This window comes from Erythrolamprus reginae, chromosome Z, assembly GCF_031021105.1.
Source record: "Erythrolamprus reginae isolate rEryReg1 chromosome Z, rEryReg1.hap1, whole genome shotgun sequence".
In the NCBI taxonomy this organism is placed as follows: Eukaryota; Metazoa; Chordata; class Lepidosauria; order Squamata; family Dipsadidae; genus Erythrolamprus; species Erythrolamprus reginae.
In genome coordinates this window covers 132,839,007-132,855,444 of record NC_091963.1, presented here as the reverse complement: position 1 = coordinate 132,855,444, position 16,438 = coordinate 132,839,007, and the positions used below count along the sequence as shown (strand labels likewise).

General features: G+C 43.0%; 1 protein-coding gene across 7 annotated transcripts in view; it reads left to right on the top strand.

The window, feature by feature from the left end:
* Positions 1 to 16,438, top strand: part of CNOT3 (CCR4-NOT transcription complex subunit 3) — a 63,976-nt gene that overhangs the window by 14,659 nt on the left and 32,879 nt on the right. For 4 of the 7 annotated variants that reach the window (XM_070727844.1, XM_070727846.1, XM_070727845.1 and 1 more), the window contains exons 3-11: positions 1,959 to 2,033; positions 2,413 to 2,480; positions 2,888 to 2,962; positions 5,200 to 5,289; positions 8,663 to 8,791; positions 11,253 to 11,348; positions 12,225 to 12,444; positions 13,639 to 13,772; positions 14,552 to 14,608. In XM_070727844.1, the coding sequence (XP_070583945.1) occupies positions 2,009 to 2,033; positions 2,413 to 2,480; positions 2,888 to 2,962; positions 5,200 to 5,289; positions 8,663 to 8,791; positions 11,253 to 11,348; positions 12,225 to 12,444; positions 13,639 to 13,772; positions 14,552 to 14,608 (894 nt within the window). In that variant the 5' untranslated portion in view covers positions 1,959 to 2,008. The remainder of the gene's footprint in view (positions 1 to 1,958; positions 2,034 to 2,412; positions 2,481 to 2,887; positions 2,963 to 5,199; positions 5,290 to 8,662; positions 8,792 to 11,252; positions 11,349 to 12,224; positions 12,445 to 13,638; positions 13,773 to 14,551; positions 14,609 to 16,438) is intronic. The other 3 variants (XM_070727849.1, XM_070727851.1, XM_070727850.1) reach the window with 1 other exon arrangement.

The following is a 16,438-nucleotide window of genomic DNA, read 5'->3' as shown; positions in this document are numbered from 1 at the left end:
ATTAAGGTTCATTTCCATCCTTAGCTTGGTTTGGTTTCCCAATTGAGGAAACGAAACGTTTGAGAAGGGCCAGCCACAACAGGTAGCCCTCAACATACAACAGTTCATTCAGTGAACGTTCAAAGTTACAACAGCACTGAAGAAAGCGACCTCTGGCCATTTTTATGACCATACCTGTGACCGTTGCAGGCTCCCCAAGATCACGTGATTTACATTCGAATGCTTGAAGACTGCTTCATGTTTATGACGGTTGCAGCCCCCCCTCCACTTCCCCCCGGTCATCTTTTGTGACCTTATGACAGCAAAGTCAGTGGGGAGGCCAGGTTCATTTAACTGCCATGTTAACTAATTTAACGTCTGAAGTGAGTCACTTAAGAAATGTGGCCCGGAAAAAAGTTTTAAAACGAGGCAAAACTCACTTAACAAATGTCTCACTTAGCAACATAAATTCTGGGCTCAGTTGTGGCCGTAAATCGAGGACTACCTGTGTTCGATTTGGCCTTTTGAGAGGCTCCTTCTAAAGCACAAGTGAGATTTACTGAGGAATAACGGCCTGGAGGATGTTAGGGAGGCCGATAGCAGAACCTCTTTGCCACTCAGAGATCTGATGGCTTAAAGAGACAGGAGAAAGGAAAGAGACAGTCTCTCTCTAAGGCTCCAGATTGGCTACCATGATTGAAATGGGGTGAGGGGTGTGTGTCTTCCTTGTGTTTGTATTTCTGAAGAGCATTGTCTCACACTCCAAAACCTCAGGATGGGTGATTGGGTGAGATCAGCCCTCACCCCAGAGTGCATTGTTTTAAAGCAGGGGTGTTCAAACTTTGGTAACTTTATGACTAATGGACCAATTCCTATCACAATTCCTCAGCCAGCATGGGTAATTCTGGGAATTGAAGCCCACAGGTCTTAAAAGTTATCATAGTTGAACGTCCCTGTGCTTGAACAAATATGGTTTGACAAAAGTGAGCAGAGGAAAATGGTGTTGTTGTTGAAAAATCCTCTCCAAATCTCTCCCATCTAGAAATGCCATTCTTTGGCCTCTCCCATTCAGGCTCTTACCTCTGGAGGAGAGAAAAATGCTTTCAGCACCTCTTGAGGAGGGGGCGAAAGAACCTCTCCCCCTGTTTTTCTTTCTTCCTACTGTCTCTTCTTTTCTTCCCAGACGGTGGAGGAGGAGAGCCCACAATTTCAGAAGGAGCCAGGTAGCGTCTTTTCTGAGTAACACATTTCATTAAAAGGCATAAGCTTTTGTGAGCCCTAATTCAGGCTTTTTAATAACATTCATTATTCAGAAAAGGTGCTGCCAAGCTCTTCCTGATATTTCACACGCGCACACTTTTCTTTGTAAACTTTTCTATTATTCGGGTGGATTTTATTACGGGAGGAGGGAAAGAATAGAAGTTCTGTATCTTTAATTGGCAAAAACCTCACGGAGAAAAAGTTTTCCAGCCTAAAATGGAAAAGTACAGGCAGTCCTTTACCTGCGACCACAAGGGAGCCCAAAATTTCTTTTGCTAAGTGAGACTAGTTAATTGAGTTTTTCCCGATTTATGACCTTACTTGCCACAGTTGTTAAACAAATCGTTGCAGTTTAGTTAGTAATGAGGATATTAAGTGAATCTGGCTTCCCCTGGCTCGTCAGAAGATCGCAAAAGGTTGATCACATGATGGACACTGCAAGTGTCACAAATAGGGGTCAAGTTGCCAAGCATCTGAATTTTGATCATGTAACCATGGAGGTGCTGCAGCAGTCGCAAGTGTGAAAAACTGTTGTAAGGTGAGGACTGTACATATTCCTCATCCCTTATTTTCTAGTTTATGCTGCTGTTTCAGAGTAGATTTTTGGGGTGGGTGGGGGAAGTAGAAGGAAAATAGCCCTTTAGCACACCTGCTTTTTCTCTTTCTTTTTTTTTGCCTTATTTTTTGTAATTTTTTTTTCTGCTTGTTCTCCTTAAAAGTGTCAACGCTCTATAAAGTATGAAGAGAGCCCCCCTATAGTGAAGGAAACATGGCAGATAAGAGGAAGCTACAAGGTAAGCTCCGTGGCTAGTCTAGGAGCCTGGTCGCGTAGCGGAAGAGCAGAGGAGGGCCTGTCCACCTAGACTGGCGCAGAAGAAGAAGGCGGGCATAAATTTAGCAAAAGGCAAACAGGATTCTTACTTTGAACACCCGGCACAGGAATGCTTTATTTTCCAAAAAAAGTTTGGGATGCGATTAGGGAAGTGTGAAAAGAGTTAGGTGTTCTGTTGGTGTAGGGAATCACTAACAACGGGGCAAAGGTGCTGGAATTTGAGAAGAAGGAGAAGCAGGCAGCATTTCAAAATATCTTTCTCTTCCCCGCTTAGGCTTCAGGGAAGGTGTTTTAGTGTTTTAGTTCCTGTGATTGCATTCAACTAATTTCTCTTCTTGCAGGTGAGATCGATCGGTGTCTCAAAAAGGTATCGGAAGGTGTGGAACAGTTTGAAGATATCTGGCAGAAGGTGAGGGCTGCTGTCAATCTCTCTGCCTGGGTTCTGTCCAAAAGCCTTGATTATCGCCCCATGTAGTTCCTCGTTCTAATTTTTATTTTTGGGAAGGGAGGATCAGCTAGAGCAGTGTTTCCCAACCTTGGCAACTTGAAGATATCTGGACTTCAACTCCCAGAATTCCCCAGCCAGCATTTGCTGGCTGGGGAATTCTGGGAGTTGAAGTCCAAATATCTTCAAGTTGCCAAGGTTGGGAAACACTGAACTAGAGGAAGGAAGATACCCAAATCCGTTTGGCTCCCGCTTTTCTTCTTTTATCCAATTGGATTTTGCCTTCTACTTCTTGCATGACATTTTCAACTCCAGTCATGATCACATCTTGCGATTTTTTTCTCCCTTCTCTCTCTCTCTCTCTGCTACAGCTCCATAATGCAGCAAATGCCAATCAGAAGGAGAAGTATGAAGCCGATCTGAAAAAGGAGATTAAGAAGCTCCAGGTACGAATAAACCAAGCTTTAGTATTTTTTGACAGCCCAATCTCAGGAGATTAGTTAGGGGGAATCTTAGTAGTTTTGCCTTCTCTTTCTGCTCAAGATCCCCATGGACAATTGCTGGGCCACTGTGCGACACAGAATGCTGGAGTCGATGGGCTTTGGCCTGATTCAGCATGGCTCTTCTTAGGTTCTTATCAATAGCCTGAAATCCAGGGAAAGGCAGATGGGAAATGTTGTTCCCGTGCTTTTGTTGGATAAGAAGAGGGGATGGGGACTTTGTCAGGTTGCATTCCTCTCCCAGAGACAGAACCAGAATTCCTGGATTTTGTCAAAGTTTCGAGCTCCAAGGAAATCAGGGAATCCAGGCAGTCCAAATGGGTATAAATGGTTTTTTTTTGCAAATTTAAGTGCTCTCTGCAGGAATCTGAACTACAGTAGATAAGAGTCACAGGAATTCGAAGTGGGCTGGGCTTAGATCTCTCGTGGGCAGGAAGGGATTCATGTCCGGTGAAATGCTTGACCCATGCCTCAGCCGGTCATCTACAGATGTTTCCAGACCAGTGATGGTGAACCTATGGCATGTGTGCCACAGGTGACACACAGAGCCATGCTTGAAGGCACGTGAGGCGCTACCCTGGGTCAGCTACCGTCCACATATGCATGCTGGCCGGCTGATTTTTGGCCTTCTATTTGGCCATTTTCACTTTTTCCAAAGTTCAGGAAAGCCTCCTGAATCCCGAGGAGAGTGAAAAACAGTCCAATGAGCCTAGTGGAAATCTGGAGGCTTCTTTGAGGCTTGTGCGCATGCATGGGGAAGGGGGGGCAATGTGGAGTTTGTGTGCAAGTGTGGGGGGAGGACATTGCACTATGGGTGTGGGCACGCTCCTGCACACTATTGTGCCTGTGTGCATCCTTTTGGCACCTGAGCTGTAAAAGGTTCGCCATCACTGTTCCGGACTATGCATTCCAAAACTCCCTTTGACAGTTCCTTCCATCCTCCGCTATCATTATTTAACTCAGAAGTGCTAATAATAAAAATTCAGATAAATAATTAAAGTTCAGGGAAACATACATCAAAATAGCCACTCCCTACATTTTTCGCGAAAAACCAACTATGTTGGGAAAAGCAGAATTTGAGCAACAAGAGAAAGAAAAAAAGTACAAAGCTACGTTGAGTTGCTGGTTGTTTGGCTTATAACAGACAGAAGTGAAATCCAATAGTTACAAATAGTCCTTGACGTACAACCATTCATTTACTGACTTTTTGAAGTTACAGCAGCACTGAAAAAGGTGGCTTAGGACTGGTCCTTGCACTTATGACAGTTGCAGCATTCCCATGATCACAAGATCAAGAGAATTTGGGCACTGGGCAACCAGCATGTTCTTCCCAGTCAATTTCCAATAGGCCAAATCAATGGGAGAAGTTAGTTTCACATAACAATCAGGTGATTCATTTTACGACTGCAGTGATTTGCTCAACTGTGGCAGAAAAGATTGCAGAATTGGGTATGACTCGTTTAACAACTGCCTCGCTTAGCTAGTTAGGAATTCTGCTCTAGTTGTAGGTCAACCACAAGTTGTCCTCAACTTACTACAATTCATTTAATGACTATTCTAAGTTACAACAGCACTGAAAAAAAGTGATTTATGACCGTTGCAGCATCCCCATAGTGACATGATCAAAATTCAGACAGTTTTGGGAACTGACTCCTGGTGTCATGTGATCATCACTTTTCATGAACTTTTGACAAGCAAAGTCAGTGGGGAAATCAGGTTCATTTGACAAGCGTCCAGTAACTTAACAACTGCAATGATTGACAACTGTGGCAAGAATGGCCGTAAAATGGGACAAATTTCAATTCATAAGTGTCTCATTTAGCAACAAAAATTGTGGGGGTCAATTGTAAGTCAAGGACTATCTGTGCCTGTACAGCAGATCAGTATAGAAATGGGCCCATACTCATTCTTTTATGTTTGACCATTTCTGCACTCACAGGCGTTCCCTAATCTGAAGACACCCAGAAGGGTTTGATTTTTTTAAATCATTATTAACCACCATGATAGTTGGCTGGCTGTGGATTATAGAATTTTAATTTGATATGTCTAGAAGGCGCTAAGTTGGTAAAGGCTGTTCTAAAACGTACAGTCGTGGGTGTTACTCTAGGGCTAGTCTCTGCTGGGTAGATCTAATAATAAAGGGAACAGAATTTGATCATAGAACTATTTTTCTCTTTCTGCAGAGATTGAGGGACCAGATCAAGACATGGGTTGCATCCAATGAGATTAAAGACAAAAGGCAGCTAATAGACAACCGGAAACTCATTGAGACGGTAAAAATTCAAACCGAGAGAAAGGAATCTGCTAGCTATATTATGTGTCAATGCTCAGAGCAAAAAAATCAGGTGTTTTTCAAGGAAACTGGCTTTGCAGGACTAAATAAACCAGGTTTAATTTTATTCAGTTTTAGGTTCAGTTCTTACCAGTTTTTGCACTTAAGACTTCTTGGTATTTTTATGCTTAGCTCCTCCTTAACAGTGTTGCTATTGGCTGCTAGCAGTGTGACCTCATAAAGGTGAGCCACCTGGCCATCTCACTTATTACTTAAGCTGAGTAAGTGACAGAAAAGGGGCTCTGTGGGGGAGCCCAGGACCTTTTCCCACACAACCTTCCTTAGAGTGACAACATGGGATAGACGGTAAGACCTTCTCAGTTTAAGGGTTTAACTGGTAGTGGTTGTGGAAAGGCTCCTAAACTTTGAGAGAGGAAGCTTCGAAGTAAAGGATTTTGCAAGGAGTAAGCTGTATCTTGTATTTCCTAGGCAACCTGAATCAGTAGACATTTTATATATTTTCTTTTGAGGGTGGGCGGGAGAGGCACTCTTACAAACCTCCCCGGTGTATTTTTCTAGTGTCAAATCTAAGCACTGTGATTAAAAAGCACTGATGGTGATCACCGGTATTCTGTTTGCGGGGACAAAAATTTTATATTTAAGAGCCATGGTGATGCAGTGGTTAGAGTGCAAGTACTTCAGGGTACTTCTGTTGACTGGCAGTTGCCAGAGGTTTGGCAGTTCAAATCTCATTGGCTCAAGGTTGACTCAGCCTTCCAGCCTTCTGAGGTGGGTAAAATGAGGACCTAGATTGTTGGGGGGAAATAAGCTGACTCTGTAAACCGCTTAGAGAGAGATGTAAAGCACTGTAAAGCGGTATATAAGTCTAAATTCGATTGCTACTTGCATTGTTCATGAATTCGAGGTTCTCTCTATGTTACATGGCTCCATGTGACACTGCTTTGGGTATTTGTGAACAATGTATTGTTACTCACTTTTGTGATTGAAAATGTCTTTGTGTGCCTCACTTATGTATATATAGCCATTAGTGTCAGTATCCTGTAGAAGCAGTTAAATATTAAAATATTAATTTAAAAAAGCACTTGAATTAGACAACCCATGTCCTGTTGGGGATCCATTTCAGATATATTTCCTTTCTTAAATGGAGAAGCAGAAAGAAGGCTACGAGCAACAAAAAAGCAATAGGAGCAGGAGTGACTCTGACTTCCTGCTAATTTTCTCATTGAAATTCTTTGCGGGAATTTGGTGGGGAGCATCAGAAATCTTCCTTTCTCCTCTCCCTTACCTATTGCTCTTGGGTGGGAGAATGAGCAAGGGATTGCCAGACTGGCTGGGAAACTGTCATGAAACATTAAAAAATATACATACCATTTGAGTGCAGCAGCAGCCAGTAGCACTGAAACAGCTACAGTTTCCCCAAATCTCATTCCTTCAGGAGTCCTGGGTCCCAGATTTTGGATACCTTCTATAAATTAGCCCATTTGAGGTACTTAATTGTTGCCATGCGATCAGAGGTAGATTTCAAAAATTATAGCAAGTGGTTCTCTGCCTGATTGCTGGGTAGGCGTTGCCATGGTGGGTGTGGCCTAGTCAGCCTCCTGGACCACCAGGGAGAGCATTTTAGCCCTTTCTGAGCTCTGGAGGCTTTCCTCGAGCCTCTGGGAGGATAAAATCGGCCTCCCCAGGCTCTGGACACCCCCATTTACGGCTTTGCTGAACCTCTGGTAAGCTGTTTTTCACCCTCCCTGAGCCTCCATGTGCACTCTGCACTTACCTGCATCCAAACAGGCCATGTGGGAACTCTTGGGAGTGGTAGGGAGGGGACAGCCAGGAATGGGATTTGGAAGTTCTCCGAACTGCACAGAATCTTAGTTAGAGGTTTTCCCAAACTCCTGCAAATTCCCAGCGGCCCAACCCTGCATACGATGCATCATTTTGCTTAATTAGACGGCACGACAATGACAATATTAACAGCATCTAGATGGGCATGGCAAAACCATGATACTTTCAGTTGGGGAAAAACTATGGGGGTAGTATCATGTCAGTGAGATTTACTAGTTTGGGTTGGTCTGCGTATTTGAATAACTCAGCATTGTAGATAAAACAACCTTATGAATTTTGTTAAGGAAGTTACCACCACAGTTCAGGAGCCAGGATTTCTGGATAGGAAGAAATATATTGAGTCCCTATTTTTAGGGGGCTAAGATTCTGAATTCAAGGATAGGCAGTATGATTTATCTCTGGACAAGATTCCCTTCTGGGTTTTTTGGAGCCAACTTTCATCACCTCCGAGCGATATCAGATTAAGGATGGTTTTCAAACCTAATCTAGAGTGGCAATCAAATAGACCGAAAGCGAAATTAAGATGCAGATAAAAAGCCATTTTAAATGGTCTGAGATCTCCCACTTGCTTTAATCTGCTCTGCAATCATTCTACTTGCTGCATCTCTTTTTGCAGCACTCAGCTTCTCCTAAACTGGTTAGGAATATCTCCAACTGATGGGAGACCTCAGAAATCCACATCCAATTAATCCCGTATTCCTCCCTCCCCCCCACAACCCAACATTTCTTCCCACCTTTTCAGTGATTTTCAAGCAACCAGACTGGTCACCATGAGGCAGAGGTGGGGGTAGGAAGCTGTTCAGTTGTAAAAGAGAAAAGTGAAAGAACAGCTTAATAGTATCTTGATGGCTTAACCTTTGGGGAGGGTGTAGAATTTATGGGAGATGCAATGAGACACAACCATCCCCTCAGACCCCAGAATTCATTCTGCAGATCCATTCATTCTGTCTTTGGGGTGACATTGCTTATTCTGAAGCAGAGCCAGAGGTCAGTTGCAATAGAAGAAAATATCTGTAGGTCAGGCTTGAACTGTGGGGTCCTTGGTGCTCTCTGAGCTTGGTTGTTTGCAGATGTTTCCGTTTCCAAGTACTGTAGGTAACAACGGTGTTGATGTTACCTAGATGGCCAATGAAATATCTGCCAAGCTCAAAGAGCACCAAGGAGTCCAATATATAAATCAATTGATTCTGCTGCCCAACAGTGGTGTTGTGTATATGCACACAACTTCTGAAAACTTAAGAGTGGCGGAGATATCACATATGGGGGAGCCCGATGATTCGACCGTAAACATTTTGAGGTTTTCCCACCCTTCTTTAAGATCAAAAATGATGATTGAAGTTATGTTCATCAGAGCACTTAAATTTATTTTATTCTTTTTAGTTTATCGCAGTGTAGATGTGCATTTTAAAAGATCAAATGCTGGAAAATGCCTGCTAGGGGCTGGGTTCCCTCCTGGGAACTGTTTCCTGCTTTGCGTTAACTCACGGAGACTCTGTAATCTCTCTTTCCAGCAAATGGAGCGGTTCAAGGTAGTGGAACGTGAGACCAAGACAAAAGCCTACTCCAAAGAGGGGCTGGGCCTGGCCCAGAAAGTAGACCCAGCCCAGAAGGAGAAAGAGGAAGTTGGGCAGTGGCTGACGGTGAGAACTGGGGAATGTTGGCTGGATTGGATGGCAAAGCAGCTTCTGGAGAAAGCGGGGAGCAGAAGTGGTTTTCCCCCACCTTAGATTGAAAATGCAAAGGGTCCATATTAGAAATCATTTAAGCTACTAGGTAGGGTGAAGAGCATCCTAAAACTCTGTAACTTTACTGTGCTTGATGGTCTTCAGGTTTGAAAAAGCCCTTTCCCTCATCCCCTCGAACGAAACCGGAATATTTTATCTTCCAAGAAGGAGACTCTGGTGGATATTTTGGTTGTTCGGTGGCAAAAAAAAGTCTCATGACAACCTGAAAAGAAATTATCTTGCCCGAATAAGGGAGAAGTTCTGGTGATGATGACCGTTGGCTAAATAGACAGTTGCGCAATGAGAAGAATGCAGCCGTAGCTTTGAACTCATTGAATGCAGAACAGAGGTTGAAGCTGTCCATAGAGTCTCAGGGCTGGAAAAGACCTTGGAGGGAGCCCAGAAAGAGTTTCTTCAACTCAATTCGTATCAGTTGTCAGTAACCAGTGTAGTTTGGGGAATAGGTTTGGGGCTCCATGCTACTGGAAAATGGCAGTTTGTTAACAGAAGTTGTGTGTCTCCCATCTCTTGACCCACTGATAATCAAAGTTTTCTTTACCTATGTATTAATACTGTAAGATACAGAAATACAAAGAAAACAGTAGAGAAGATAGGGAAGGGGAAAGGAAAGGGAAAACTATAGGGGAAAGGGAGAAAAAAGTATTGACTTCCGACTTCCTTCACTGCAGTAGAATAAAATAATAACATCAAACCTCATTTTTTTACTTTTAGATAATAGTATAAACTAGCCATTTCTATAACAACAAACCTATCTAATCAGTAAAACCCAAAGTCAGCTTTTCATTCCCCCCACCCACCTTGAGCACAGAGTCCAGAAGCTGTTTCCAAGTAAAGTAGTTGTATTTTTGTCCTTAATCAAAGCAGTCAGTTTGTCCATCTCTGCTAACTCCCATCAACTTCTGCAGCCGTTCATCCATTGTGGGGGCACATTTACATTTTATTTTTAAAAAAGAAGAAAAAATTTCTTCAATTAGGAAAGGTAATGATTTGAATTGCAACTTGGCCTGGTTTTCTAATAGCAAAGAAGCAATTTTAACAAGGGCTGGTTTCTGCTCAGGCTTAGAAATTGGGGAAAGTTGAAATATTATACTGTGAAAGGGATGTCTTGTAGGATTTAGCTTTGTGTTGGGCGTTTTAGTGTGCTCCAGACAAATGATAGTGCTAGTTAAACACAAGCCTGTGGAAATCCTTCCTCAAATGCAGGAAAAACAAGCTCAGGTAGCATTTGGGTACAGCTTTTGTGCACATATGTGCAGAGTTACTCATTTATTTATATATCGTGCAACTCAATCATGACCCTAAATGGCTTACCAAACTTAATGGAGCAGAAAAAATAGAAATAGAGTCAGAAGGAATGAATATGCAACCAGGACTGATAATGGCAAAAGTAGCATGTTAGTGTTCCTATCAGACCCTTCTGGGTATAGATAATGGAAAGACACTGGATAGAAAGAGCTGCAAGATCCATTGGCCAAATGGTTGTTTATAGTTCTGAGATTCTGGCATTGTGGCAAGCTATTTAATGCACATAGCTTGTTAACAAAACCATCACAAACAACTGGGGAGCTAGCTGCTTTTAGTAATACCTAATTGTTACCATCTGTGCTTTCTTTATTAAATATTTAAAGGAGAAAGAGAATCACTGAGATAAGGAGGAAATTAAATGAAGAAAACACATAAAGCACTCCCTCCCCACACACATGCATGCATGTAAATAGAAAATAATAGACCAGAAAATAAGAAATCTGCCACTGGTATTCTGAGCAGCCCCAGTGTCCTGCAGAAGCTTCATCAGGAAACAGCCTCTGCCATTCAAGATAGCATTTCATCATATCTATGGACTGTGGCCCAGGAAATGTTACTCTTAAAATAAATCAGTCTTTTTAAGGAGAGCCACCGGAGGCGCTTCTATTGTACAAATGTCTGCTAAATGACATTTATTGTGTATTAGATTACCCAGCAAATGATACTGATAAAACACTTTTTAGAAAATAGACCATAGGCAGGAAGTTAGTATAGTTGCAAATCTGAAGAAGGTGAAACTTGCATCTGGCACACAAGGTGTTACTCCATATGCTCTCAATCTTTCACACATTTCCCAGAATTTCTGTGACTTTCCATTGGAAATCCCAGGCTGTATATTATTATTATTATTATTTACCCATTGGATGATCGGCAGCAATCTGCTTCATTAACAAAGTTATTGATATGTCCCATTAGTTCTTAATACTACCCTAGTTAGTTCCTTTTTCCCTACATAGCTAAATAACTTTGTAAGTATGTTTGCTTGTTTCATTGTCTGACTGGATAATGATCTCTCTGTCTGCTTCCTCTCTCCTTCCTTCCTTCCTCCCAGAATACAATAGACACCTTGAACATGCAGGTGGATCAGTTTGAGAGCGAAGTGGAGTCACTCTCCGTCCAGACGCGCAAGAAGAAAGGAGACAAGGATGTGAGTTGATGAAATGTCTCTTTAGAAGCTTGTGCCTCCTAGTGCATTGGGGATTAATGAATGGAGCTCAGTGTGTGTAAAATCCAGGCATTTGAGGGTTTGTGAAATCCTTTATTGATTAGATCTGACCCTTCTTTTCATTCAGGAGCTCAAGGCAGTGTACTGGGTACTTCTTATTCTCCCCCCCCCCCCCCCCCACAACAACAGCCCTGTGAGGTGAGCTGGGCTGAAGAGAGGGAGAGTAAATGGCCCAGGATACTCAAAGGAACTCCCATGGCTGAGGATGGATTAGAAACTGGGTCTCCTTGGAGTCATTCCAATATCGGAGACAGGTGAACTGAAGGTGGATTGGCAGTCAATTGCATTGCTAGAGGATAGCCTAAGTTTCAAGTCCGAGTTTGACCTTTAGCATTTCAGAACGTAGCATATCTGAAACTGGCAGTTATTTCAGAGGCGTGTTTTATCTGTCTTCTCTCCCCCCCCCCCCCAAAAAAAAAGCTTGAGCAGTCAGTAACATTTTTAGAGCCTTTTTTTAACGTTGTGCTCTCCAAAGATTGGAGAGACAGGATTCCCCCTTCCAGGAGTTTTGTGGCACCAACACATTTGGAGGGCATTTGGAGGTCAGGAAATGGTGCACTGTAAAACGTGCACGCCCACACACCCCAACCCAAAGACTAGGAATTCACTAAGTCAGAACCCAGCAAGCCCCCTCCCACACCTTATGGCCCAGTGCATTGCTTCTTCTCAACTGTGGCAACCTTTAAAGATGCGTGGACTTCCAACTCCCAGAATTCCCAGCCTGCATTTTAAAGGTTGCCACGGTTGAGAAAAGCTGGTTCGGTGTGTGATCCGACCTGTCCTTCCCACGGCAAACAGAAGCAAGACCGGATCGAGGGCCTGAAGCGGCACATTGAGAAGCATCGGTACCACATCCGGATGCTGGAGACAATCCTGCGCATGCTGGACAACGACTCCATCAACGTGGACTCTATCCGCAAAATCAAGGATGATGTGGAGTATTACGTAGATTCTTCGCAGGACCCCGATTTTGAGGAGAATGAGTTTCTCTATGATGACCTCGACTTAGAAGACATTCGTAAGTGTTACCTCCGGGTGGGCAGCCGTGGGTAGATTACAGTTGAAGTAGTTGCAATAAAATCAACATGGGTTTTTTTCCTCCACGTAAAACTCGGCATCTTTAGAGCCCCTTACGATTTTCTCTTTCAATGTTCCCAACAGATTCTCTTTTGCGCCAATACAGTAGTTGTTAAGCAAAATGGTCACTAAATGAATACTTAGAGAGATGCTGGAAAGATGCTGGCATTTCTTTCAGATAAAGTTCTCTGTACAGTGTCCTGTGTCTGACACTTCTCCTTTTCTGCCTCTTCACAGAACAGAGAGATTACTTAAACAAGTGATTTCTTGCTGAACTGTTGTTAGGTGAATCTGATTTCCCAGTTAACTTTGCTTATCAGGAGGTCACAAAAGGTAATCACGTGACCCCCTGGACACTGCAACCATCATAAACATGAACTTTTCGCCCAAGCATCTGAATTTTGACCATGGGGTCAAGCGGTTTAAGTGTGAAATATGGTCATAAGTCCCTTTTTTTGATGCCATTGTAACTTTAAATGGTCACTAAAGGAATGGTGGTATATTGAGGACTACCTATGTAAGAGTACGTGTGACCCGTGAAAGCTTTTGCATAAGACATTTTTAGCCTGCTAAAAGATTGTTATATTTTACAAAAACCACTTGCACTTAAACATCTAGAACAGTGGCCTTTTGGGCACAAGGGACCAGTTCTGTGAGAGAGGTTTTTCCACGGCCTGGGATTTCACATGCTGCCAGCATCCCACAGATAGGGGTTTTGATTGTTTGCCTGGCCCGGTTTCTGCCATACCAGGGCACACTGCTGGTCCAGGGACCAGAGGTTGGGAACCCCCGATCTAGAAATCAAATATATGAAGGTACGTTTTCTGTGTTTGTCTTAACTGTTTCTGCCTGATGGCATAAATGTCTATCTTCATCTTCTAACTGTCAGAAATTTTCGGACAGTTCGAACGATTGATCAGTGGAACAGCTTGCTTCCAGAAGTTGTGAATGTTCCAACACTGGAAGTTTTTAAGAAGGCAGGGTTTCCTGCCTAAGCAGGGAGTTGGACTAGAAGACCTCCAAGGTCCCTTCCAACTCTGTCGTCGTTGTTCTTGTTATTATTATTAATAATAATAATAATATCACCATCATGCTCAAATGTGTAAAACATCTTCTCTTGCTCTTGGCCTTCCAGCACAGGCACTGGTAGCCACTTCCCCACCCAGCCATAGCCATATGGAAGATGAGATGTTCAACCAGTCCAGCAGCACACCCACCTCGACCACATCCAGCTCCCCGATTCCACCCAGCCCTGCAAACTGCACAACGGTAAGGAGGATCCTTGGTGAAGATGATGAGGGGACATCCATGGGTTCGTGGGAAGGAACCATGCAGGGCATGAACTATGATGAGGCCTTCATGAGGTCACCTTTTCCCGTGGTGATGCTTAATTAGAGGCCTTTGAGTTGCACTCGGGGCCCGCTAGCTGGATCCACCAGTTCATACGGCAAGGTTGCAAATGTCCTCTGCTATTGCTTCCTTCTGGGAGATGCTTGCCTGCTTGCTTAACTAGTCTACTTAGTCCCCTCAAATGCCTAGAAAGTCTCCCCTCCAAATACAAAGGAGGGCTGATCTCGCTTCTCATCTTGGACCGGTGCTTCTCAATTATTGTATGTTACGGCCCCCCTCCAACCAGGAAGAAATAAATGTTTCGCATACCCTCCAAACTCTCCGCCGCGACTGTAAGTAAAATTGCACTCCACCGCGAAACACGTGTCCTATCTGGCACTTATACTGGTATCTCGGTCACGTTCCTCGACCTTCTATCCAGTGCAGCATGTTCTAAAAGGAAACATCTCGCGAGTTCGAGAAGGTTGATTGAACTCATGAGGCGTTTTATTTTAGAATGAGCCGCGCCGGAGACAACGCCGAGGATCGCAACGGAGGGTCACAGTACAAGTGTAAGGTAAGACGTCCCTGCAGCTAAAAAAAAAAAAAAGCATGTTCCTTGGGGTCATGTGCCCCCCCCCTTTGGGGGGGCATGTCCCACTATTTGACAGGTGCTGCTTTGTGCTGAGGTTCTCAACTTTTCTTTTTGCTTTTTTTAGGAGAACTCTGAAGATGATAAGAAACGAGGACGGTCAACAGACAGTGAAGTCAGCCAAGTGAGTTTGAAGCCTGGGGTTCTTCGTCTTGTAAAGGCATGGTGGGAGAGGCTGGAAGTGGTCAAGTTTTGATTTACGACTCTATAGGGGAGGAAGAAATATTGGGACTAGTTAGTTAGTTAGAAGTAACAGAGCTTCATTTTTCCTGATACAATACAATCTAGTTTTAATGACCTGAGCCACTTCCCGAACTACCCCAGATAAATTGCTTTGAGAAATCCATCCAGATCTCTGCATGCAGAAATACTGCACGTTGAGGCACCGTTTCTCTCTGGGGCTTTCTTGCAGCTGCTTCTACCAGCAAGGCAACATTAACATGGGAATGCATTTCAATCAATTCCATATTTGAAAAATATGTAGTTCTGTACCTGATAAGACTGAAATGGTTCATTTGGCTGTTTATGAGAAACAACAAGGGTGGTAGAATTTGGAAATCCCTACGGTTTTGTCTTTGTGGGAGAAAAAAAATCTTTGCAATCTTCTTTGTCTTTTTCTAGTAGTCCTCACCAACCACAGCTGAGACGGGCAACTCTGTCATTAGCATTGTGATTGTAAAGTAGCATAGCCCAGGCCAGGGTTAGGCAAAGTTGGCTGGGAGTTGAAGTCCACATGTCATAGAAGAGCCAACTTTGCTTGCTCCTGGCCCAGGCTATGAGGGCAATTCTGCCTCTTGTTGTTATATGAATCCCCACGGTCATTAAACGTAGGATGCTTGGCTGCATAGCTAGAGGTATAACAAGCAGGAAGAGGGAGATTGTGATCCCCTTATATAGAGCGCTGGTGAGACCACATTTGGAATACTGTGTTCAGTTCTGGAAACCTCACCTACAAAAAGATATTGACAAAATTGAACGGGTCCAAAGATGGGCTACAAGAATGGTGGAAGGTCTTAAGCATAAAACGTATCAGGAAAGACTTAATGAACTCAATCTGTATAGTCTGGAGGACAGAAGGAAAAGGGGAGACATGATCGAAACATTTAAATATATTAAAGGGTTAAATAAGGTTCAGGAGGGAAGTGTTTTTAATAGGAAAGTGAACACAAGAACAAGGGGACACAATCTGAAGTTAGTTGGGGGAAAGATCAAAAGCAACATGAAAAAATATTATTTTATTGAAAGAGTAGTAGATCCTTGGAACAAACTTCCAGCAGATGTGGTTGGTAAATCCACAGTAACTGAATTTAAACATGCCTGGGATAAACATATATCCATTGTAAGATAAAATACAGGAAATAGTATAAGGGCAGACTAGATGGACCATGAGGTCTTTTTCTGCCCTCAGTCTTCTATGTTTCTATGTATTTGTGATTTGCAACATCCTGCTGCCTTCCCCATTGGCTTTGATTGTCAGAAGCCCACTGTGAAAATCATGGCAATTCTGATTTTGGGACACTGCGACTTGTAAATGCCTGCTAGTCGTCAAGAACCTCCCCCTCAAAATACAAAAAACAATTACGATACATTAAATCTATTTTCTTTTTCATTATTTTACTAGTATTTATTAGAATAAAAGAATTTTAAAAATTAAAGAAAAAACAAAAAAAGAAAAGAAGAAAACGTCAAAAATTTGGAAAACACGTAAATTGACTGTGCTTATAGATCACCCCCAGTATGGGGAGTTGGACTAGAAGACCTCCAGGGTCCCTTTCAACATCTGTCATTCTGTTAAATGACCATAGGGATACAGCCACAGTTTCTAGGATTAGTCATAAAGCTATTTGTCCGTTCGCCTCTGTAACGTTGAATGGTTGCCGAACAAGCAGTCGGTAAATGAGGACTACCTCTAATTTATTTGTTTTTCCGTTGTGTATTTGATTTTTGAGATATG